Here is a 26,559-nt window from a genome sequence, read left to right as displayed (position 1 = left end):
ACGCGGCAACTGGGTAATTGTTTGCATATTTATTACAGGACGAAGCTGGGCCCTTCCACAAATCAATGCAATTTCTTTCGGTTTGGTTTGTTCGGTAGCGAAGTGCGATTGCCGCCCGGAAGAAGTATCTGGGCGAGAATTAATTCTGAGAAGTATCCATCGTGCAAGGCGCCTGGCTGAGTGACATCAGCATCCTGTCGAAAAAAAAACCCATTTGATGTAGAGCTCGTTGCGGGGGGGGGGGAGAACTTTTTATGTTCTCCGTCATTATGCTAATATCATAAAGAGAGGATTGCGTAAAAAAAGTCGCGCACCTTTTTCCATTGCCCATTTATCACTCTATATCGCACTCACCTTGAGTTTGTTGGAGCGTTATCAACGGTGATGTTATCGTTGGCAACATAGAATACGCACGATAAGCATAATGGAGAATCTGTTAACCAAAAGTCAAACTAATAGTCATGTCCACCTACCAAACACGTCGTTGTCTTTCTGTGGCAGCTTAGCGCGACCGGAAGTCGAACGAAGGGACAGCACAATCAAATTCTTCGCATTCCGCAGCATTGCGCTATGGGGAACTTTGTGTTTACTTTGTGTTCAACGCGTAAGTCACCGGACTCCAATCTAAACGCACCGTTCATTATGCCGCAAAAGGAGGGTTAATTCGTAGATTAGTACCTGCGAGCCGTAATAGTAACACAGCTCGTTTAAGCTGGGTTGTTGTTTGCCATCCGCCCAAACCCGTTACTTCCGGTCGAGTGATAGTTTACGATCGGCTGAACTGCAATCAACTAACGGGACTGATTTTGATCGTCGTTCTGTAAAGGAAAGTCGTTTCTATTGCTTTTCCCACCCACCTAGCTGTGCCAGTTTTTGTTTATTGTTGCGGGAGTGTTCAATGGGTTTGCCTATAAATCTTTCCATTCATTCGCCCGGAGCTCTCTGCCACAAACGTCCGATTGGAGGTGGTGGTTACCCTTTTTTTTGGCCATCGGAAGTGCTTTCTTTCAATTAGCATTGATCGGTTGCTCCGGGAGCTTTCCTTTGTCCATTCTTTATCACGATTCTCCCCCATTGCTAATGCCAAAAGAATTTGGGTTAAAACGATCGGTTTGATTGCAAACTTTTACCCCTGACATGACCAGTGCAACTATGCAATTTGGAAATTTCGCCCCATCTAGCCAGGTTCGGTGCCAGAAGGGAGGGTAGTTGTGATTTTAAACCACCGCCCAACCGGTCGAAACTGTTCATTATACTCCATCAAAACATGTACGCCTAGCTTAGAAAAAGGGCATTATATAAAAGGGTAAAGCGGCCCTTTACTACGCCACTCTATGATCATCTGAACGGATTCAGTTCAATGGTCATTGTGAGAGGGGTTGATTCGATTTGCGCTTCCAGCACTGTCCGCTGTGATTGAAAGGCAACAATGGAATAAAAAGCTGTATGCTCTTCTAAAGCTGCCCCTACCACCACGGCGTCGTGAGCGCTTTGTTTAGGTCAGTGGGCTAAGCTAAGCTAATTTACATAGAACATTGAATTTAGGGGTTTCAAAAGCGCATTCAGTATTGATGTTTGGCTATGGGCGGAAGAAGAATCTCTTATTCGTGTCCAAAATGTGATATTCTCTGCATTTGCTTAATGAAACGAAACATATGTGATTTCTCCATCCCGACCCATTTACTGACTAATGACACAAATTGCAGTTGACACATTCTTGCACGTCCGATGCAATATTAGCCTTACGCCATATGGTCACACGTCGCGCCACAATATAGACATTCCTGGCTGTCCGAACACATCGATCGCCATCATGATGCATTGGAAACGAATAACTTCGGTTTGGAGAATCGACGACATAGAAGGCCTTGCAGATCAAATGAACAACTATTTGCTTTATAGAGGCAATTTTATGTGCGAAACTGGTTTGGTGTCATTATTTGGGTGAGAAAATTTACAAGAATGCAGCCCTGCACAGGAGTTAAACAGGGCTCAAAACTGTTTTAAAACATATGCAGCCAAAGATTCATTTTTCAAAATGTATTTTTCATTCAATCAAAACGAAGAGCATCCGTGTTGTATATTGATAAGCGCCCATTCGAGTCCCAGTCGAACGGTAAGCGACGGTTGGCAGCAACAAACGCCCAATCGGGATGTTCGCTTGCAACGTCCCGAAACCGATCGTTCGAAACCACAGCGCACTGGTACTGGGCGGCGATGGTCATCAGGATTCGGTCGTCATACACCTGTGACTTCGCGCACGGAAACTCCTTGCAAGGGGTAGGTACGATGTAGCTCTTTCGGTAGAGCCCTTGCAACCGGTCCACATTGTCCCACTGACGGGTGTACAGATGGAACCGGGGGAAAACTGCATAAACCTCGTGTCCATTCTCCACAAAGTACTCCAACGCTTTGGCAAGTCGCTCCACAGAAAACCGTGGTAACCTGTTTTGATAATGCGAAACGTTGCACGCATCCAGCAGCACGGTGCGGCGCTCTGGCCGTGCTGCCCGAAGAACGCCGGAAGTTGATCTTAGCGCAGGGCGTCGTTTTCGAATCGTTTTTTTAACCGTACCACCATTCGATTTTTCGGGTCGCTTTCGATTTATGTCCGATTTTGTAAATTTCGATTTTGAACTTGAACGATTTAGAACTTGTTTGCGTTTGGATGCCATTTTGGGGAGAAATGAAGTAATTGAAGAACAATGTTTAACGAATACAATGTACGAAAAAACCAAACACTACATCACACATAGAAAGAAATGTGTAATGCAATAAAAAAGTGCTTCAATGAGCACTGCGAGTAATTTTTGCTTCCAAAACCAGCGCCAATTGTTACCATGACGACGGCAGCTCTCGATGAGGCGATGAAGCAAAAGCCGACCGACGCTATGACGCATTATGTTTACAGCCGGTGCGCGGTAGATTTGCATAATCAATAAGAGCGGTAGCGACGCGGAGGCACTGATGGTCCGGCCGCAAAACTCTTGCGTCCGGGAGATGCTTGAAGCTTGCCCGCAAAAGACGCCCGACGCAAAGATCATTAACATAATTTATACGTAAATACCAGCAACCCGCAAGCTTTTAAAGAGTGTTTTTAATGTAAAACCAGCGTGGAAAAGCCATTTTTGGGGGAGGATTTGCGCTGGCCAGAGGTTGGGTCCGGCAACAACATTACTTTCAATTTAGTTGTTTCAGTCGGGGCGGAGTGGGTCCCCTTTTCAAATATTTGCCCTTTACGAGCACGTGTTAAGTTGAGGTCAAGCGTTGTGTCAAGGTAAACACTTCTTGTGGTAGTACAGAAATAAATTAATAAAAATAAAAATAAGCAATTATAAGTTGATTGATGTAAGTCTATAATCACGAGCTTAAACTAGCCGATCGAATGAAGCAAAATCGATAAGCTGATCAGTTGTTTTTCTGATTGAAGGATTGCTCTGAGGCTACGATTTGCACGATCTCATCAAAGTGAAAGTAAGAATGGAAGGCACCTCGTACGCCTCACATAACTGTTGCAGACAAGCCTTAAATCGTCCCTCTTGCCAGGGTGACATATTTCTGGCCCTTTTTGCAATCTGATACGGCTGCCTACCGATGAGGGATGAGAGGCGAGCCTGAAAACATAACGACTGTTAGCCCTCCGGTGTTACGCACGTACGACACAAAACCGTCCCCCAACCTGTCCAATATGTCCTTTTATGGGTTCGATAGGATTCTTGTTTGGAACCGGTACGTGTGCGTGTTGTCGTTTTTTTTGTGTGTGCTGTTGTTTATACCGCTGAGCGAATGTCACCCGATGTGTTGTCGTGATAAAGTGGAGTTAAAATGAAAACCGATTCCAGCCCGAAACCTGCACTGGTGGGGAAACACTGAAGGCTTCACAGTGACTTCGCTGAACCATCTGCTGAAACCAAGAAAACGTTAAATCTGTGTAGAAAGTGAGGAACTGGTTTGGCCGGTGAAACAATGGTAATAATGTAGTGCAACAATATTGCGATGCCTGGAAGCGAGTCTGAGGGAAAAAGGAGCTATCCGATGGGACATTCCTTTGCTCGCTTGAGCTGTCGAGTTCAGCATCTTAATGCAACTATATTTTCTTCAGATAACAATCTGTTTATCTGTAGCCTCTACAAAATACTGCGTATTTGCCGCTATAGCTTCTAGCTAAACCACAACTCAACTTCTACACACAGACGATCTATTTAACAGCAACCAACGGGTTCCTCAAATTGCATCACCCCAGCGCAAATTCCATACAGGCCGGGTGCGCATTCCTTCTTTGCAAAAGTGTGCAGCATGTGAAAGAATGCACCGCCTCAGTACGACGAGCACCGGCGACGGCAAACCAAAGACAATTGTTTAAGAAGCGGCTTAAAAAGTATTCTTCCAGGAATGCATCCCCTGCCGGAGCTGGGAAGTTGGGTGAAAATTATCGCAAAGTTCTCTCGCTTTCTCAGCATCTTCACCACGCTCGGAAGCTTTCCAACCGCGTACCGATGATGCGCGCTGCCGAAAGCAGCGTCAGTGCAGTGCAAAAGTTTTATGAATGAATTCAACCCAACGCAACGGGGCCATTAGAGGGAGGGGGGGGGGAGGAGGATGCATAACAACCGCTTTTGCAGAAAGCGAACGAAAACGTGACGAAGTTTAAAATTATTCCATTCGATCGTATCGGAACCGGAGCAACAACCGGTTTGTCTTGGGGGGGCAAACCGGCGGGCAACGGTTGGAGCATCGGGAAGGTATGCGCGACCAAAGGACTTAGGAACTTCCAGTGTTGAGCCGGGTGATGAACATTTATCGGCGACTTCTGTTCCTCCTCGCTGCCCGCGACGGATGGTATTTCGCGTTTTCCGATTGCATTATTAATATGTCTGGGGGCTGGAGCAAACGAGAGTGTGAGTTGGGGTCTTTTTTAACAAGTTTTGTGACATCTGAGTGCGGCAAAATATGTATGTCTGGGGTTTTTTTTTCACTAAACTTTTATACAAACATAAAAATACAAAAAAAAATTAAACTCATACTTGAGTATGAGCGCAAAGACTGTTTTGCGAGCTGCGCCTTCTCCGTGCCTTTATAGTGGAAGGAACTTCTCCATCGTAGAAGATACATAGCCACGCAGGCTAGACCTTTGAGACCAATAATTTGTGTCCATCACTTTCTCATAAATCTACACCACCTTCCAACCCCGTAAACTCAACCTTCGCTAAAATGTTCCTTCACGTACGAGAAAATTGTAAAATATGGATTAAATCATAATATCAGCCCACAACTCAATTTTCACCTTTAACGTAGCGGGTGTGTGTGTCTGACTGGTTGTCTGTGTAGGCTGCTCCCTTCGTCACTATATCGTCCTTGCAAACTATTCTACAAACCGCCGAGAGGAACCGGTTGAACGTTGACTAGTCCCCTCGAGCACAGTCTTCAATTTCCACAAGCTCCTCTACCATTAAAGGTCGTGTTAAGATATCCTTCACAGAATGATGGCAAACCTGGCAACGGTGAGTGGAAAGCGAAACGCATTTTTTCTTGATCTGCAACTTTACAGGAATACCAATAAATCTCCGCACACCGTACCAATCGAGGTCCATCGGACTGAACGGTTTTTGATTTGTTGTCGCTAAAAACGCACTCGTGGCGTGTTGAAGCGTTGACTTCGCCTAGCGTCGGTGAAGTTTGTACCTTATAATTATCCCTGCGACGTGCTGCTGTGCAATGGTATGATAAATTATTCAATACCAGTCTGTCAAACCGTTGACTATTAGTCAAGAGGAGGAACATGGGAACATAGAGAAAGGGCTTGTTTCAACATAAATATCACGTTAGTCTTTTCCGCTTCTAGCCACCACGCGCACGGAATAACATGGATCGCGCAGGCTAACATTTCCGCTCTCTGCGATAGTTCAAGACAGCGAGATACGGAAGGCAGAAGTGTGACATCTGTCGGAGTGCGTCTTATTATTAAAGATTATCTATCAGTTTTATGTGTTGATGGAAAACGAAATTCTTCCAATTGTCAACATATTTTAAATGTTACATTAGATATCTTTTATGTTTTGCTATTGTTATCACTCATTTCGTCACGGTCATGAGCGTAGCAAAAAGGAACACATCTTTGGACGCTTCCAAAGCAACTGTCTGAAGCAAAATCCACCAGCATAAGCAAATCCTCCTTTTTATCATAACCGTTTTCGCCCCGTGCCCGTTGCGAGACAAAGCTCAACGATTGGGCTGTAAGCGGCCGAACATTATCATTATTAATATAAATCTTTTAAGCACTTTATGCACGGTGGAGCATCATGCCCCTCGCGCACAGCAGGGACTGGGCTTGATTTATGTGCCGGAGCAGTTCGCGGTTCGGGTCTTTCGTGGGCACCTACCCTGCACAGCGACGGTGACACTGGTTTCGACAGCCTTGTTCGCGCGCGGATGCCGCCTCATTTTATTGCAGAGCTCCACGAGATTGGATGTGATTGCTTGAATATGTTATGCGCCTGTGTGGCGTTGGTTTTGTACGATTCGACGGGAACATATGCGGAACAGACACGGTTTAGGGCTTTGGTGGAGGAAGACAAGAAATAGAAGCGGTAGATGATAATCAGAGGAAATCTCTAAAAATTCCTTTCCGCCTAGTTTCGATGGTGGAGACTGTGCGCTCAAGGTTAGCGGAATAATCAAGGCGTGAAATAAACCATGTTGAGGGCGGTCTAGATTAGAAACAGACAGAAGTCGCTGTAACCAGAAGCGTTCAAAACCGTGTCATGTGAATGTGTGACACGTTTATTGCCATTTTTTTCCTTCTTTGATTCAGCTTGTAACACATTGTAGCAAAGCTGGATGAAAAAATCCAACCTTTCTCGTCAATCATTGACTGAGTGCGCGGGACGAATCAGAAAACAAGTTACCCGGACCATAATTATATCGTTGACTTAGAGCGAGAATGCATTTTCCAGTCCCGTTCCGTTCAGGTCCGATTATAAATCGTTCAGTTTTTCGTCTTCCTCCATTAGATTGCCGTCAACTTTCGCTTCATCCCTTCCCAGACAAACGACTACCAGATGCCAGCCCCAGAAGCCACATGGAGTGCCGACGGTTCATCATCATCCTCGTTGTGGCAGCGATCCTCTCCGCCCGCCGGACGAGCTTTCTACCGGTGGTGCATTGCAAACGGCTTAACATTAATTGAAATGCTATCACTTCTGCCCAACCAGTGCCGCCTTCCTTTTGCCCGTCCCAGTCGCTCGTGGCAGACACTGTGCTGCGAGCGCAAGCACATCGTAATTTATAGGACGTGCCTTTTAAGTACCACGATTGTGCACGATTTGTGCAGGTTTCCGATTGCAACCCGAAAGCCGGCCGCGCTCACCGTCCAGAACTCGGTGGTTGACGGGCGGCTTGAGGGTAAAAATATTATCTCGAAATAATTATCGTAATACGCCCTGGGGAGAGCAGTAGGAGCAGAAGGGAACGGACGGAGAAAAAGGCGGGCGAATTTTGCAACTCCGTGGGGCCCATGGTCAGGGTCAGGGTGGAGGATGCAACGCTGTAATCAATTAAGCTTCATGATGGTATTGCATCCAATAAATAACTCGTTAAACAACAGAAGTTGAGCTGAAAGTGGAGGTTAATTTATTGCTGCCCGGTACCGCTCACCATAGATCAAGCGGCTGGGAGCAAGCAGGATGGAGGTTTTGTTTGGTGTTTTACGGCCGCGTTTAAAGTGTGTCGAGTTGGTGTCTTCCATAGACGCTCGACCAGCTGGTCCGATCTAGTGGAAAACGGGGAAAAATAAACGGCAAAAATGTTTTTGTCTTGAAAATGTCTTGTTAGGCCGCTTTGATTAGTGGTTGTCTTCATTTTGAGCTCACCTTATGCAGAGGAGAGAAACAGGAAATTATGATATTTTCCCCCTTGCTAGTTAATTTGTCCAGTGTTGAGTGCCACAACACGTATCAGCACGATTATTGGTCCGCATTTTAGCGAACATAAATAACCGATAAATGGGTGTTCCCATCCAATTCAAGACTGAGTCCATTTACAGTAAAATCTGAAACGATAAATTTGCGATTTATTCCATTCACAAACACCACACGAAAGAATGCAAAAAATCGAATCAAAACAAAAACGAAATGGAATTGAAATGATTCGAATTCTCGTCTCATTTACATCTTTTTCGCGCTCCTTATTGCCGATTTTGCCATTTCTCTTTCTATATTTATTTTCCCCTTCGCTATACAGCGCACGTACCTTGGCGAAATTCGCATGTTCACGCTTCCTTTCAGATGATTTCATTTGCTTAATAAATTATCTCAACGACGTTCCGCGGTGCAGTACCGGGCTGTGTGCGGCCGTTGTGTTGCAGCAAGCCCCCAGTTGCACAATAATCGCCCTCCACCACCGTAGAAGGAAGGCGAGGACCGGGATTCAAATTTATTGGTTGTCACCTTACATGCTTTCTGGTTGGATTTCGAGCAATGTTGAGGAATTAATTAAGCCAAACAGGAGTTCTCAAGTGGAGTCAAACTTTTTGTTTTTGTTTTTGTGAGATCTTCTTAAAAAGGTCGAGATCAGCATGAACCAGGCACTATGAACCTTCAACTTGCAAGCGGCAGCAAAACTACCTCACTGTGAAACGATTGCGTGCAAGCAGTCCCGGGCAAGGGTTTAGATGATTAAATGATACCGACACCGTTTTAATGTTGAAGCTGTTGGGTGGTTTGTTGAACCAAATTGAATTATGTACATGCTTACTGGCGTGAACCGCCCTCCAGGCAGAGAGGTGTGATCGAACGGCACGGAAAGGTTACGATTTGCACTGATAAAGTGTACGCGATAAGCGTAAGCATTATGTTCTATTAGCACGACATGGAAAGGGAGCAACATGCAACCACACGGCCACGCGGCCAATTTTAGAAAGTGGAGTTATTTTGGTCACATTTTAGCGTAAATTAGTGTTATGAATTATGTTGATACGCGCGCAATCGTGCTATAAATTTATTATACTGCAGTTATTTAGGAGTAGACCTTCCGCTCCATTTTACATCAAAGTAGGCCAACAGGATTGTAACGATTCTTTGCAGAACCTTTCTCCCGGTTGGTGGTAAAGCTTGCGGTACACATTCCACTGAGCACAACTGGCACAACAATGGTCATACAATCTTGTACCACCTTAATGACCCTAACACGTTTAAATGGCTGTACGGCCTAGACTTTCTACGGGCCGTTTTGTGCCACGAGCTGTCAGGCGTATTGGCCCGATGCACACGAATCGAATGGAGCAGGCCCTTTTCGGAATGGGCCACTCCTACACCACTCGTGCAAACGAAATTAGTCAAGAGTATCACCTACATTACACTAGCGCCTTCCAGAAGCGGAGGCCCGGACACTGCAGATCGCACAAAAAGTGGCGCTTCATCAAATGCAGCTCTTCTGGGTCCTTCTGTGGGCTGTGTGAGCTTGTTAAACAAACTCCCAGCAGCTCCGTGTCTCTTTGGTGTGGCGGATAAGCAAGCTCAAGTACGGGCGGATGAGGTGGTTAACAGTTCGTGATCTCGCCGATGCCGTCGCACTGTTTGGGGTACTTCAGATACGAGTAATCACCGTGTTTGAATCGTTCTAATGGAATTTCTCCGCAGTTTGGTGCATATCAGGGGTCAAATAATGCAAATGACGCTAAGGGTAGGGAGCGTTTGCTGTGAATGTGTAGAAAGGAATAAAAACAGATTCAAAGTGGAGTTTGGACATTTTTGAAATGTTCAAACTTTGATTGCAATGGGACTGATAAATTGTTGGTTGGAAACTTTGGGTAAAAACAGGTCTGACATAATTCAATTGTTTGAACAAGCAAACTAGACATGGATTTATAAAATTTGGGTAATTCGTGAAGTTGTTGATTCGGTAGTATTAATACGTCTTTGTTGATCTTACATGTCATTTCTCTCTCTGTTGGTTGAATTATAGCAATAATTACTATGAAATCGATTATAACTGAAAATAAAGCATTAGAATTACAATAACAAATTGCAAGATGCAAAAAACCATATCATACTGTTCAACATCTTGCAATAGGATGTCGAACTGATCAATGTCGGTGACCTTCCTTTCACACAAATCTACACATATGTTGTTGTTTCTCCCTGCTGTTTGCAATTCTTTGATCGCCTGCTCCTTTCAACACACAAAAGCCGACCCATTCACGCTGCATTAGAGATCCCCGCCGCGATTTCATTTCCCGGTGCTGTCCCGGCCCCTTGTGCCTGCGTTGCGAACGAGTGCATCTGTGAAGATCAAGCTCAGCGCGGTGGTAAAAGGTAAGTCGGCCGCAAATATCAAATGCCGTAAGGGTGATTATTCAATTTAAATGCCCTCCCGGACCGATCTCGACCCGCCTGCGTTACGGTCGATCCTCGCGACGCAATGCCGACGCACAGCAACACACCCGCGCAATTAGGTGTGCCCAAAAATGGTACCGGGCCAACAACATTACCCCTAGGGCCCATCACCGTCGTTTGGCATCCTGCGGTGCGTAGCGGAAGCACCCGTACCCGTCATTGTTGACCCGGCAAGTCCGGGGACCGGCGAACCGACGGCGACGGGCGGGAATTTATTTGATTTAAAATTTTATTGTCATTTCACGCTGCGTGCCCGCCTCGTCATCGATCGGGTCGCACTACCGGCCGGCCGCATTCGGGAATCTAGATCGACACGAAATGGGTTGATACACGGCACGGCGGGGTTGCTGCCGTTTGCCATTTAACGGCATACCGTCGTTTGCCAATTGATACTTCAAAGCTTAATGGTTTCTGTTGCGCTTTGCCCGCGTGCGATGGTGTGTTTTGTGCAGAGCTTGGGTTCGATTATAGGCCGGGGAAGAAAGGTTCAACTAAAATAAGAGATGCGCATTCGAATCGGGTGTGTACCGTTGCAGCTGTTACGATTTGTCTTTATTTACCGAGGTACGTTTTTGCGATAATTAAGTTATCGGGTCGTGTTTGTATACCCCAAGCGCTATTGTTGCACGTGTCGTCGCCTTCCAAGCGAACCATGAATGTGGCAATTTTTCACAACCATGTCAACACGTTTATTGCGGGGACATTGTTGTGAACGGTTTTTGTGTTCATGGCGGTCGTTAATTGATTATTCAGTTCAAATTGAAATTCGAAAAGGTCGGTCAAGAGCCATCTTAGGTCCAGCTTAGAGAATTCTGCGCAACGTTGCGTGCCTCATCAACGATAATCACAGTTTGTTTATCGAGCCCGTGGTAAAGGACGCCGTGTTTGTTGACGAGCATCTTTTATGTTGCGTTTTGTTTTCCATCATGCTTCCGTCAAATTCAACACGTTTTTTTCTCTATTCTTTTGCTTCTCGCAGTCCTACGATGACCTCGAAAAAGGCAATCAGAAGAGCTGTTGACCTAACAGTAATGTGTGAAAAATTTCAAAAGGGATTTCGTGTGCTCAGAAAAACATGCTTGATAGATGCCGGAAAGGCTCAAATGTATAATGTGCAAAAAAATTCGTTCTGACGGGTTTATGTGTCGGAAGCGATTTGACTAAAACAACCAAACATTTTTAAGCTCCTGCTACGTACTCGTGGTATGGCTGGTGTATTGCTTAAAAGAGCTAATTGATCTTTAAAACAAATAAACAGGAGCACATCTGGTTAAGCATCGGACACGGGGCTAAAAATGATGCATTGTTTTGACAGCAGCTGTAAAAACTGCTGCTTCTGGGAGGTCATTTCTTTTTCATATGACCGAAAAAAACAATTTTACTTTATTTTGAGTCGTACACAAAAATGTGAAAATCTGTGGCTTAACTGCTTATGTAAAAAAAAGCCGCTCCACTCTGGTTAGCAATACGAACACACACGCCAGAGATGACAATCTTGCCCCACTTTGGAATGATGTACCTTCCTGTCGCGTTCGCAATGATAGTATCGAAACACAGCATCTACATACTTGTAACAAAACCACCTGCCAACCAGTTTCCAGCCACTATCAGATAACGTGCTGATTTGAATATCGTAGCAAACGCCACGCTTGATGGCAAAAAAATACAGACAGACAGGCGCTTACCGAGAGCCCGATGCAGACCGAAAATCTCAGATAAAAGCCGTACGGTGTATGCTTCTGCTTACACGCCCGTTTTGGTGTGACTGTGGTGCCCGCACCGTGCCGTTTCATTCAGCACCCAGCGGTCATTAATTATCTCCCCGCGCGAAAGGGGAAGGACTCGCTTGGGAAAGCTTTCCGCGGTAGGAGGCATCGGCGGTAGCACGCGCCCGCGGCTGAGCGAGTGTGACAATCGCTCCAAATTAACATGTCGCCAATCCGTGACTGACTTCGACTGACGTGTCGTCGGTGAGAAGGTGGAATGCTCCCGCGGTGCGCAAAACACGAGCACGCAAACACGGCACCGGGAGGGCCTAATCAATGCAAAATTGCATTAGTGGTAGCTTGGTAATTAATTACGCGATCCCTTTACCTGAACCCTTGGCTCCATGTGTGTGTGAGTACTTGGAAAGACTTATATGTGCGAGATGATGTAGTGGGGTTTTTTTGCCCCTGCAGCTTCAGAGAGTTTGAGTTTATGATATTTTTTATTAGTCAGTGCGGTTTTTGCCTCTTTCGACCATGTTTACGTCGAGTGAGCCGTTATCTTCTGCACACACACATGCTCGAAGCGGACACTTTCTGGCACCTGGTTAAAGGTTTATGTGATGTATGATAAATCATTTGCAATGTACGCTGGAAGCTACATACCTGTTGAGATCCCTTCTCTTAGACAAGAAGTTAAACATTATGACTTAATTTCAGAAACCGTTTCGAGTAAATTAAAGCCCAGCGGATGGTAGAATTAAAAGCTGCCTAATGAAAGCATTTATACCTTTACATTCTTCTGGCCGTTTGGCTTGCCTAAATGAATAAATAAGGAAAGAATTCCTAATGGAAAATGAATGTACATCTTGTCATGCCTTCGCCGTAGAAATACCGTTTGTACGTACATTAGCACCTTCCCACGGGGTTAGGATTTCTTTCACTTTCCCTTTCCTTCCCTCGTATGGCTTCCGGCACAGTCTACCACCACCACCCATAGGCCACAAACATAACACACGGTAACCTACGTGCACGTAGCTCATAATTGTAATGGCAACCGTGCTCGGTGCTCCGCCGGTGAGACTCCACCACAACGCAGTACATTGAACCGTAGTACTCCGGTAATACTGCTACCCCGACCGACCTGTTGGTAAAGCAGGTCGTGAGCAAAGGATTAGAGTCGAGTCGAGTTTGAAATGGTGGCAGAAATTCGTTTGCCAAAAGGATTGCCTTAACCCGGTTTTCCGACCGACTCTCGTTAATGTCACTGACACCGATAAAGCGTCACAGGTAATGGGGGGGGAGGAGGACATACATTGTGTGCCAGAAGCAGGGCTTTTTTACCGATTTTCCATTTCCGGAACAGTGCACGTAAAGCTCCTTTGCTCCCATTCCTTCTGGAGAGAGGGGCACGGGAGCCCACCAATCCCAAAAGGAGATTTTCTTTCCCGCTCCCTCGTTGCCTCCCCTTTGACCGGTGTTGTTAAATCGATCACAACGAGCGGCGACACGATTCGATGAACTTTTCCACGGCTTTTGCGATTACCAAAGCGCCCGGGTCGCGTCCCGCGCTGCGTTCGATCGGAGTTGACTATTTTGGAATCTAGGACGGGCGCACACCGACAAGGTGTTCAGCTTAATAATAGCCTATCAAATATCAATTTCCTTTGCGGCGATTGGACGTAGGACACGGTTTAGTACCGGCGCGAACATAAATCATAATGTGTGTGTGTGTGCAGGGTGACCGTTTTGCGTTGGGCCAGGTACAGTGGAAACTCCCGGGGCAAGATTCCCGAGCGAATGAGAAATCATACAAATTGTGTATATCGTCATGTGATTTTGGGAGGTTTGTCAGAGCCGAGCAGCGTGTACATTGTACTGTGCTTGATGGTTGCTTGTGGTTGTTGTATGATGGACCGTTTGATGGTTCGTTTCGTTTGCTAATTGAACAAAATTTTGCGGATGAAAAACAAATCGGATAACTAGCCGGGTCGGATCTTTTTGTGGAGCGGCCGTTCGCTGTTGAAGGGTTTCACTAAGCGGCTTTGGAAGAGGAGCGCTGATGGGAAACACTTCTTGTACGGAAGCATACAGAAGATAGCATTAAGAGAAGGGAGCAGGAATTGATGCTTGGGTGGAAAATTTATGTTTTCCCTTAGGAACGATCAGTAAACCCATAAAATATTGGAAAATACTAGAAATGCTGAATGTTAGAAACACCTTCAAATGGTCCAGATAATTTAAACAGTATCGTTTGTTCAGACACCAAATACATCATCAATTCATAGTTAGAAATATGAAATATCTTCTTTCTTCCTATCACAATTTCGAAACAGTTTTAGAACAAAAATTCTTTGTAGCATAGTAGGTGAACCATTCTTTAATCCACAAGTAAGCCAATTAAAGCATAAACAATGTTCAGCGTAATTTAATGCCTTACATTGCTCAAACATGCGTATTTGGATTCCCTTTAAAATATCCCGGAAATGTAGATTTACACAGAAAAGCAAAAAATAATACTCTGCACCCCTTCCCACTAATCTCCCATTCAGCTTCATTCTTTTACAACCCCAACTGACCCAATTCTCATGCAGCGGACCGGACCATTGGGTCGGAGCCAGTGCGCCATACTTCCGCATTGGCCACCCTGCCACACATATGGGACCATGAAAAATTACGCTTCCAGACGCGGCCCGAGTTCTGAGAGATACAGATGGCTGGACACACACATTCTTTCTTCCACACAACGCCAACGGACGCCGACCCTTAACCGACGGCCCTACGGCTGGCCGATAATTTGTTATATCTGCTCGGCTCGTTCCCGGTGCCTCGGTGGAAAGTTGAAAGAGAAGCGACATAGTGTAGAACTGCTCATTCCAAAGGGAAGGAAAAACGATGCTGCAGTGTTTGCATTCCTCGAACTCGCTGCCACAAACCAGTGTGTACTAACAACACTAGTCTCGGAACACCACCCTGGCCGATGCTGTTCATGCGTTCTGGTGGTGTAGAAATTCTAGCCTAGCCAGGTCCAAAAGCACAGATGTGTGTTGCTCTTTTTTCTGGCAATTTACATTTTCTTCCGGCAAGGAAGAAGCCTCCCGTCCAACTCCCCACAAACGCCCCATGAAGCGCGCATTACTGTTTGTTGGTAATACTGGCGTCGCCAATCGAACGCCGACTCCCGGAGCCATTGCGCGATTGCAATCGCACCGGAAAAGTGTCCGCATGGGTTCGGTTCTCTTTCTCTCGCTCTCTCTAGCCCTCCCACGTGCCCATTCTTAGTCCGGCTGGCACCACGGTGCATTTGATCGAAAAACCCCGATTACACACGCAGCAAGAATAAGCCGCATGCATTCGTTAATTATGCGTCAGCCGCGCGCACAAACACAACGGGCCCGTCTGTGTGCGGGATAAACAAACCGTTTGTTTTATTGACTGTTACACCAAGTAAGGCGTTGCGTTAGAGTGCGCTTTTTTGTGAAGGGAACCTACGATGAGAAAAAAAATTGCTCAATGAAGGAACCGTGTCTCGGGACTTCGGTTTGGCCTAATAACACACAATAAAAGAGAAGATGAGTTCGTGGTACTGCGCCGTGTGGGAGGTTTGGTCTGCCTGATGTATTTAGTTTACTTTAGCTTCCGGCGCGAGTTTCATAAAGCGAGTTGCAAAAGGGCGGCTCACGTTATTACACAACAACAAGATGCGCCCGAACGGATAATGCTCTGGGTGGGCTTGGGGAGCGAATCATTTGCACAGAGAGTCGCACAGATTTGCTCACAAATAGAGCCACCCGCCAAAAAGTCACCACAGTTCCGCGGCGGAGTTGCGACGCTGGCCTGTCGTTTACATCCAATCGTACGTCAATCGCTTCTCCATCATTAGTGACGCTTGATCACCCCGATGCCGATGCTGCGGTTGACCTGGCAAACATGCCCGGGCCGACCACCTGGACTGTTTGCGACATTGATGTCTGAGGTCTGAGCAGGCACCTCTGAAGGCGGAAAGTCACAAGAAGGCACAGTTTTATGGCTTTTTTGCACGCCCGAAGACCCGAGGCCCGGTCTCCGCCAGCGCATAATGCAGCCGACCGGATAGATTCGATTTGTCATTGTTGGTGTTGTTGCGGTGGTGTTGGTGGTCTGTAAATTAATTTGGAAGGTCATCGCGCGAGAACGCGCCCACCGTTATTAGTGGCTTCACGGATTGGCTAGCAGTGCGCGCGCGCGCGCGACCCAATTACACGGTTGGCGCTGCCTTCAATCACTCATTAGTTAATTGATAGATGTTGATTGAAATAATCGCTCTGTCAGCGGGGTGGACCACAAACTTTGCTCATTTCGTGTTTTGACTGGGGTAGCATTAGAGTGTGTTGTTTTTTTTTCTATGAAAATAAAGTCACCAACTTCAATTCAATGCCATTCTGACTCATGCATGCAACCAGTACCCCAAAACCCATTTAGATTCAAATAAATCCTTCTATCTGATAGCCTTGTTTTGCCACGAAATGTACTTTGTTCGTGTTTTAAGCCATCTTCTGCAGGGGGAAATACGGGGCGTGCTTCGATTACAATCTTCACTTTACCCCCGATCCAAACTGAGGATGAATTCATTTCCCCGTGATCTGAATTTGGAATCATGCGTTAGGTCATCATCGAAACTGAACTCCATCAACTGAGCGTAAAACAATTGTGCTGCACCCACGACTTTGTGTTTTTTTTTGCTGTCGCACAAAGAGGACAGCAACGAGGCACACTATCGTTCATCAGGAAAACCCACACTTTGAACATCATATCTTCGATATCTGATCAGTTGCAATAACGAGCTTTTGCCTAATGTTTTCAATGCATCAAAATTGTTGTATTGTTTAATTCTCGTTCTTGTTTCCTTTCCCTCCGGATCGCTGATGTAATTGATCTGTTATCTTGGATCATTTGTTCGAAATTAAGAATATTCTCATCTTTGCACGCGCACACGCTCCAATCCTGTTCGGCAGGGCCTGGCATATCCTACCCGTTTCGCACGCACGCTGATGTTTCTGTCAGTTATTTATAGCCGTCCAATATATTTCGGCTTCCCAAATCCCAGCGCCGAAGCTCTGGAATGAATTATAAAATGTAATAAATTGTGCATTCGATTCCGGCACATGCACCCACAAACAAAGACGCCGTCCGCCTTTCGGTCGGTATTGCATTTCAGTTGCGACCGCGCGGTATGCATATGGCGTTGTGTGGACCAGTGGCCTGTGCCACCGCGCACATCCCAAAATGAAATCGAGAGCAATAACAAAAGTGAAAAACCACTTTGCACTTTGCTGGTGGCTCCCCTTTGATAGATGAGCATTTAATGTGCAAGTAATTTGTGTTCGCCCGGATTCTGCTTTGTGTTCGGCCGGGTCTGTCTGTTTGTGAACGACGAGGGCCAGGGTGCAGTGTGCCCCGAGAACCGGGGAGCGATCTTTCGGTAGAGGTTTTTGCTTAATTTTTCATACATCTTCCCTCCCGTCAAGCCGTCACTGTCAGGCGGAGTGAAGTGTGAACATTTATTACGTTCACGTTAAGCCGTTTTGTATTTTTCTTACGAACGAAGGAATGCGTCGAGGGCTTGATTGCATTCTGTTTTTTTGCGTGCTATATGTTTCAAACGACTGGATGTGATTAAGTCACAATTTATCCAAGTTTAGGGAATCGTTTGTCTTGATCAGTTTGACTGTTTTTTTTTTGTGGGGCCAAGAGAATCGAACTCATGTGTTGTTAATACTTCAATGCAACCATGTTAAGATGATCTTTTACTCTTTACAAATGATTCTATTTTTCTTCAATTCTTATCCATCTGAAGAAATCATCTTGCCAGTTTCAGTCATTCAATGTGGCAAACTTTTCAATAATGTTAGACAAACGTTCCAGATCGCTTTCTTTAATATTAATCCTTCTACTTACGATAACACCTCGAGCCAGATACGTTGGCACCATTTACCAGTTTCGTTTGATGTTTATTGTGTTTATTTTACCCTTTCCCATGGCACACGCTGCTATAATCACACTGTCAAGTAGTGGAATTGAATGTTGCATTTTATATCAATCCCAACCGCTCAACCTCAACGTCTTTATGCTCCGTTTTCACCCATTTAATGTGCAGTGTTATGGTTACGGGTTTACGAAGAGAGCTTCGATGCAATCGAGGCCTTCCGCTACGCGGCCCAGCTTCATCCCACGCAGATAGCTTTTGTCTCGCAGAAGGTTTTGCCGGAAATGTAGCATTACAAAAGGCACTCTCCTTTCTGGAAGCACTCCCAGTGTGCCTGTGTTTGGAGTTCCGATTCCAATCAACGTGCAGCCGCCGCATGTGTCGATTACTGTTTGTGCTATAACCCATAAACGAACATCGAACGAAGTGGGGAGCTGGGAACGAAAGCTGGCGGGCTCCGTTGCCGGCCCGCTGTTGGAAGCAAACTTTCTCCAAACCCACACGTATTCCGCGAGCCCTTCACGCGGGAACAATGATATGTATTGACAGCAAAAGTCAATCCCATCGGGTGGATCGATTCGAGAGGACGGGCCGCTATCCATCGGCAGTGCGGCACGAATCGCAAACGATGAGATTAAGCCGCGTTTCGAGAGCACGTAGTGTTGCTGCTATCCTCCTGCTAGAGAGATGTAGGTGCAGCTCTGGCCACCTCTGTACGAGCGAGATACATCGGGAAGATTGTACCGCCGAGATTCCAACTCTCCCGGAAGGCGTCTCAGAAAGAAGAAAAAAGTTTAAGTAAAACACAACTGTCCTCTCTCCAGTAATATGCTGTCCCGCCGCGGTCGTATGTGTCGGTAAATGGTGATTCTTTTGAGAACGAACAGCCACAAAATGCAAACAGACAGTTTCTAATGCGCGCCAAGCAGAAACCTAGTCCCACTGTACCGTTGGCTGCATTTGTCTGGCGGCCGATCGGTAAGAATTCCATTGCCAGTTTCGTATGGCAGATTCGCTCCAGCAATGGCCAGCTACGGTGCATGACAAATGAAAGCAAATAACTCTTCAAAAGCTGGACCCGCTTGGTACGTTAGTGCCAGACAGCGTATGTTCGCTGTTACGTTCTAGTATGCTTCCCTCACGACATGTGGACACGATACGTGAGCTAGTGGTAGCGCCGCAACGGTCAGCCAAACGCTAAAAAGGGGGTGTTAGATCGTGTGAAGCGAAACAAAACAGCAATAGAAATGCAAAAATGCACTTTAGTACGATTGGTGGTGGTTGAGGGGGATTGTTCCGGGGGCTCCAAGATGTTGTATTTAAATCCAGCTGCAATGTACCAGTCCTCACGCTGAACAAGGATTTGTTTTGCAAACGATTTTTTCGCGGAAATTGATGCTATCTTAAGGCAGCGAGGGTAGGGTATGGTATGAAGATTAGTCACCACACCACCATACATAGTGGCTCGAATAGACATTAAACCGTGTCCCAAAATTGCAACTCGATTATCAAAAATGGATTAGCAATTATTTGAATAGCACATTTTTTTTGGCAATGTTTATCTTCGAATCAATAATCACTTTAGCTGAGGCAATTCACCATCCCCGGCTTGCGTGAACGTTGCGCCCTCTCATCCAAAATCAAACACGAGAAATATCGCCATTTAAGGGGTTCGACATCAATGCAGAAACGTGAGGATGGCGTGTGCATCATCATCGTCGATCGTCACCGTCCGGAATGAAGGCGTGTGTGTACTCTTTCTCCGCTTGCGATGGTAAACGCTGTCACTAGCGAATCAGTAATTGCAAACAGTATTTGTGCAGTACGTGCAATACACATATTTATGTACATTTCGCGCATTAACGCTGAATAACTTTGGAACACTCCTCGTCTCGAGAGCGTCCCGATTGGTAAGCTCTTAACGTATCGCTTTGCATTAGTGGATGGTGCGATGTGTGTGTGTGCATTTGACGTGAAGGATAAATCGGGATAAAGGTACACAGGAACCTTACGGTGCAATTAGTTAGGGCGTTATTTGAACTAGCAATGAAAGCTGACGATGATGAACATGATGATGCTGGAGTGATGATGGGAGTGTACACACATAGAGATAGTTGCTTGTTTAGCAAATTAGATTGACGATAGAGCGTTGAGCGTTGTTAGATGAATAATGCATTTGGATCAAACAGTATCTGCTTTATTATTTTTTACTCCACATCGAGTCTTTAGGACGATTTCTTACCAAAACCCTTAAATTATTATAGACATATGTGATACTTCGTATCTAAAAGCTTTTAAGGCCAAACAATAATCTTCAACATTTCAATTGTATTGTCTCTCTTTGCAGTTCGATGGCCCCAAGAGCATGGCACGAAATTCAAGGATGCAGCGCAAATAGAACATTTACCAGCAACACCTCACCACAATATCCTGCTGTCGCAATGAAAGTGACAGTGAAATGTGAAACTCAATACACGCCGTAAAGAATCATCTGCGGGAGAAAGGAGCGAACAGCTCTAGACAATGAAACGACACAAACGCTCCTGTCGGCATGTGCATTCGGAAAAGACTTGTACCGCATTGTGTCAGTTTGTGTTCTTATTGTTCCGTGCAAACCCATATAACATTCTCTGTGAAAGTGAGCCGCTCTAGCTGGGAGTGAGCTGTGCGAGTGTGTGAGCGTAATCAGGACAGTGGCAACCCTTCCACCCACCGTAAGATGCCGTGGGGTTGCCTCTGTTCCAAGGAGAAAAAACGGCCCCAAATCAGCAGTCCGATACTGAACGTAAGTAGCAGCGAGCGAGTGCAACGATGACTGTAATAAATAAGGAGACATTACTTGATTACTGCTAGTGTTTTATGAGAGCAATTAGTAAGGCTCGTTAAAATAGATTACAAGAGATTAGAGGGCCAACTCGCTGGGTTTGTGCGCGGATTAATTCACTTTGTAGTTTGAAGTGACAGTTGCATATTAACACTGTAATGATCCACATAAGCATAATTACATCTTGCAGTACCAGTCCTTTTGATATTGTCAACCGAGCAAAGAGTTTTGCCATTTTATGCAACAACCACTCGTGAAATCGTTGTCAAAGCAGGAACAAGTACACACCCGGACAGGACTAACAGCATTTTCACCCCCAACACACTCTCCCACGCAAGGCATGAGGTTTGCGTCGTGCGAAAATGAAAATGACAGGCACTGCAATTCCCATTCACAACGAACAATCATCCATTCACGATTGCCCGTGTAGGTTTCTTTCGATGCAGCCTCGCATACCGTACGTGCAGCAGCACAGCCTTGATGCCGGTGCTATTTGATGCGGATGACCTAGATTTTGGGCTTTTTGCTGTGTTTTGGGTCTGCTTTCGCCTGCCCATCGTTCTATAATCCATCTCCAAGAAAGTGTGCAATGGAAAAGCGCTGCAAAATATATGCCTGCTGCTGGGGCGTAAATCAAGGGTTTTATTTATGTGTATCCTTGACAGTTAATTACCAGCTTGCAGGCAGGCGACAGAAGAAACCGTCCATCTTTATTACATACTTTTAGATTTTGGGGTCCTATCGGATACTATTCGAGGGGAGGGTGAAAACTGACTCATATTTGTCTTTCTGAAAAGAAGAATTGTTATTTGTTGAAACTGAAAGCACTGAAAGCGCCGCTCCAAGAGTGTGTGCGAAACCCGGTAAGATGCAAATACGGCTGTGTTGAATCGCAAAAGGTGTAGCATAACACGATCCACACCGCTTTGCGGTCGTGATCTTTAAATCATACGCAGCATTCGCAAAAGCCACAAAGTAATACATCCATCATGCGGCTTTCGCACGGATATTACCGGTGCGGTATGGTATGGCTTTCCCGGAGTGTTGTGCAGACTCTGTGTACTGCTGGACACTCTACCATATCGTGCCTTGCGCTAGGCCGGAAATTATACTCAACGTTTTTTTTTTGCCAACCGCTCGTTGCGGTTTGAAGAAAGCAAATCTACCAGAGACGACTCTATCCCTCGGCTCAGTGTCGGTCCAATATATCATAGCCACATGTCAGCAGATCGATCGAATCATTATCCAATTATCGGTCAAAACGGGATAGAAGTTGGCCCGTTTCGCCGCTCAATGTGTTTGCTAAAGTGCCGCCAGCATGATTTTCCCATCCCACTTTTCAGCACTGAACTCTGCGTGAAACCGCAACTGAAACTGGTCAGTCTTGTGCAAAAAAAAAGGAACAGGGAAATGACAAACCACAAAGGTTGCAAATTTCAACGCCAATTCTTTCACGCTGTGCAGGGGTTTGACGGATGTGGGAAATCGGAGCAACGAATGTTTCCAAGAAAGAGGAAACTTTTAGGAATAGGATATTGTTTTACTGCCAAAAATTACATCTTATTTGTATCTTGTAACTGACATACCAAAATTGATGGCTTTTAATGGATGGATGGATGGATTTTCTAGAACAGTTTTTAATAAATGAATATATAGACATCTTTTTCTAGTCTCTAAAGATGTTTGGATCACATTAAACCAACATCAACGGCAGTAAAATCTTTATTACATCACCGTTAAAAGATGCTCCAAAAACGCATTTCAAATTATCGTTAAAATCGAAGAAATATAAAGAACAACACGAAAGCAAGGCCACCAGTTGAAGCGGGCCAAATGGAATGATTTCAAAAATTCAATTAGTGTTAATTTTTATCTCCTTTTTCCATCCCACATCCCCCATACGCCACAATGTGTGCGCGACCGTGCACAAAGCAAGGCCAAACCGTTTCGAATCGGAAGCAGATGGTATTTTCCAGCAGTGCGCGGACCTGTAGATGTCTCCCTGCCCCAGAGGCGAAAAGTCATTCACGTCGATTGAGTTTGGCGTTTGGCAAAACAAAAACAAACCTTACTTCCACATATTTCTTCCCCTCTTCCACTCTCAAACTTTCCCTTTCGATTCGGATGTGGAATGTTTCGATGTTTCGCTGCCGACAGCGTACACCTACGGATATTCAGGATTAGCCCTTCGGAAGAGCATTGCATCACAATCACACCCTGCGAATGCCGAGCGGGTGGTACCGGGTTCAAGTATTAGGTTTCCACAAACGAGTCGAGAAATTCTAATTGCATAAGCAACGATGCATCAAATCAGCCCGACCAAAGACGTGGGAAGGGAATACCCGAAAAGCAAATATTTACCTACCGGTGGCTCGCAGGAGTGGTACGCGGAACCTCAGTAAAAACGCGCAAAGAAAGTATCAATTATCGGTACTGCCGTTCCATTAAATCCGTCAGTGAGGGATGCGTGTATGCTAAGGGTGAAACTAGCAAAAAAAAACAAAAAAGATAGAATACGGTAGTATTTCAACTTGTGTTTGGTTGAGTCCATTCCTAAGCGCTCTTTTCCGGGTCACGTGTAAGTTTATTGTATCAGCTGAGCTGGCGGGAGTGAGCACGAAAAAGGAAAAGGTGACGACAGATTTACACAGAGCTCTTACCGATACCGATGAAATGAGAGCCTGCTTTTACCCGCGTCCTAAGAGAAGGGAAAGAACTCGGCCACAAAGAGCATCACCAAGTGTCGATTGAAGCAAGATGCACAACAGCGCATCGTGGTTGAGACTGGGACATTGAGTAGAACGCAAACCCCCAAACCAGCAGTGTAGAGTGTCGAGATTATTGTCACTGTCACAGAAATGCTGTCACATCACTTAAACTCAATTTATGCCGATTTGTGTGCCGCAAATCAATACACTCAGCCCTTCGCGCTGCGTTAACTATGATGGATATTCAATAGTAAAGTGCGTGCGTTTACGCAACTGACTGAGGGCCATGAGTTTGATGGTAGTGCGTTAATCAATACAATGAATTGAAGTTGGTGGCGTTCGGGAAGTTATGAACAGACAAATTAAAATGGGTGCTTGTCAGCAAGTTCCAGGGTAATTCCATGTTTCGAAAATCAATACGATAGTCCGGCAAACTTCTCAATCAAAATGATTGAACATGCATAACTTTGTGAAAAGCACTTATTGCACAGTTGCAAATCATATTTTACTTTCTGCAACAAAAACACCGGTACAAGCAAGACAAATATGACCATCCTAACTCAGACACGTGCCGTCCATTTTGAATGTCCCGCTAAGCATCCCAAACTCAGTCTGCCAAGGCTCGGTGTGTTCCATTTTTTTGTTGTTGTCCGTCCCAGTATGACCCCTATACGTTTAGGCCAAAAGAGGAAACTTTTTAATCACTCGTCCACTAGTGGTCCACCAGTTGCCGCCTGTACCATCGGGAGTGTCGTAAGTGTCCATAAATCTCCATTCCCAATCGTTCGATGTCTGATTATCGTGGTCTGTGGTGTGCTGGGCTTTTCGAGTGCGCTCTTGGGCTTCCACGAAAGAGAACGAACCGAATCGCCACTCGTTGACCGGTCAAGCGGGAGACCATTTTCCTGTAGCTTTTGGCTGCTGGGGCCGTCTGTGTATCAAACGACCGTCCGACTGCAATCTGTTACGGACAGGAAATTTACGAGCATGTGCAATTGTCCCTGCCCGTAACTGTTGCCCGGGAAATTGAAGCTCTGAGATTCAGGAAAATTGTACCCTGTGCCTGGTACAGGGAATATGATTGCAAAATCTCGAACAATAACCTCTTTGTGGAAATAGTTTATCTGTGAAAGTTACGGTTTAAACTGTTTCTTGACGTAGAGCTACCACTTTTTCTCCCCTCTCAAGAATGCGATTGACAGTGAGTAAAAGATTGAACTGGATTGATTTTTTGCTGTATTTTCCAATTCCAGCCGGAGGATACCCAGAAGCTCCAGTTACTTCCCGCCGTTAGACGTCCGCTGCTATCGGACGCGGAGAAACTCGAGCAACGGTTGCTGGCCCCGAACCGGAACGCCGACTTTGACAACGAGAGCAGCGAGGAGACGCAGCCTCCGAACGATGCCGGCCGTGATAGACTCCAGCAGCAGCTGCTCCAAAAATCGCGCCTCAAGTCCTCGAATCTCAAGAGCACGACCTACACCCGCAACACCGAAAACGACAAGCTAACGCGCCACCTGAACACGGTCAAGTTTAGCTTCGACGAGCCCGTTCCCCAAAAGCCGGACAATGTCACGGCGGAGGGCGCACCGAAGCCTCAGCGGAAGCTGTCCGACCGTGGCGAGCCACCTCCAAAGCCGGACCGCCGCATAACGACCACCACGCAGCAGATTGTGGTGAAGCTGCCGGAAATGGTGGCAAACGTGTCGCTGGAACAGCAGCAAAGCGGCGCCGGCAGGGATGAGATCGATTGCAATGGAAATGGGAACTATGATGTCGTGGTGCCGTCGATAAACGTCTGTGACGACGGTGGTGTCCAGAGCGACGGCAAAGCGGCTGCACCGGTTGACGAGAACAAGAACGAAATCATAGCGCCGGGCAGCAGCGAGGGCAGCATACCGTTCATTGACGAAGATCCGTCGCAGATACTGAGACAGCTGAATGCCAATCCCCAGCGAGGTCAAAATTTCCATGACGCTCGTATCATTACGCTCACACCAAAGAATGTCGGATCGGAGGCGACGCGAGCGACGGCGGCCGCGGTGGCCAGCGACCAGGTGCACCGGGAGGCACAGCTGCGCCTGCTGGCGGACACGAAAAAGTTTACCCGTTTTCTGGTGGAACCACCGCCGGTGGCGAGTGTTGAGGCGGTAAAGTTTACGCACATTTTCCAGATTCTGCCACCGTCGTACGATCGGTTGTGTCAGCAGTGCCACAGGGCGCTCCATCTGGACATTGGATTGCGCTGCGTGGTGTGCGATTTCACCTGCCATCAGCAGTGCGTGCGACTAGAAAAGGTAAGTGGAAATGCTTAAATTATTTACTAAAGTTTCACTAAACATGATATTGTGGCGAGAGCAAATTGAAATGGCATAAAAGTGGTTCACTTTTTAAAGTAAAATTTTGAACGAAGTCAGAGCGACACTCGCTCACTGTGCAACGCTTTGTTAGTTTGTTTGATTGATAATAGATGGCGCTGTTGCAAAGCGTTGCATTGGTTTGTGGCAAGGCTGTGTTTGAAAAGGCGGGAAGCTGAAGAACGCGATTGCAGTGTTCAATGCAGCTGAAATAGGGGAAATAGTTTTTTTATCAGATAAAAGTATTTATTGTTTTGATGTATTTTGTACAATTTATGTATTTCTCATTATTCAAAGCAGGAGAACGCTGATCAAAACCAAAAACAAAACGAAGTACTCCAACTACTAAAACAGTCAATCCAGTCAAACGGGTACATCGATACTGGAATTCTACCAAAACAGAACCTCACTTTTCTACCTTTCACCCATTCGCGTTCGCTATTTGCTTAGAAGCTGTCAATATTGTTCTCGTATGCATTACGTTTGTGCTTCTCGCGTGATTTTTATGCTAAAACAAACATTGGATCTTGTTTTCCCTGTCCCCTCTCCCTTTCCTATCGATTAGTTGTCAGCGATCGGTAAGCCTGAAAACTGAAGAAGAGGAAAGG

General features: G+C 45.8%; 1 protein-coding gene across 7 annotated transcripts in view; it reads left to right on the top strand.

Annotated features, from left to right (window-relative positions):
• LOC121603578 (tensin-1) overlaps positions 1–26,559 on the top strand; it is a 156,024-nt gene that overhangs the window by 27,909 nt on the left and 101,556 nt on the right. For all 7 annotated transcript variants that reach the window (XM_041932505.1, XM_041932508.1, XM_041932512.1 and 4 more), the window contains 2 exons: positions 20,410–20,847; positions 24,848–25,891. In XM_041932505.1, the coding sequence (XP_041788439.1) occupies positions 20,782–20,847; positions 24,848–25,891 (1,110 nt within the window). In that variant the 5' untranslated portion in view covers positions 20,410–20,781. The remainder of the gene's footprint in view (positions 1–20,409; positions 20,848–24,847; positions 25,892–26,559) is intronic.

This window comes from Anopheles merus, chromosome 2R (assembly GCF_017562075.2).
Source record: "Anopheles merus strain MAF chromosome 2R, AmerM5.1, whole genome shotgun sequence".
NCBI classification, from domain to species: domain Eukaryota; kingdom Metazoa; phylum Arthropoda; class Insecta; order Diptera; family Culicidae; genus Anopheles; species Anopheles merus.
Note: the sequence above shows the minus strand (reverse complement) of the source record. Positions and strands in the feature narration are given on the sequence as shown.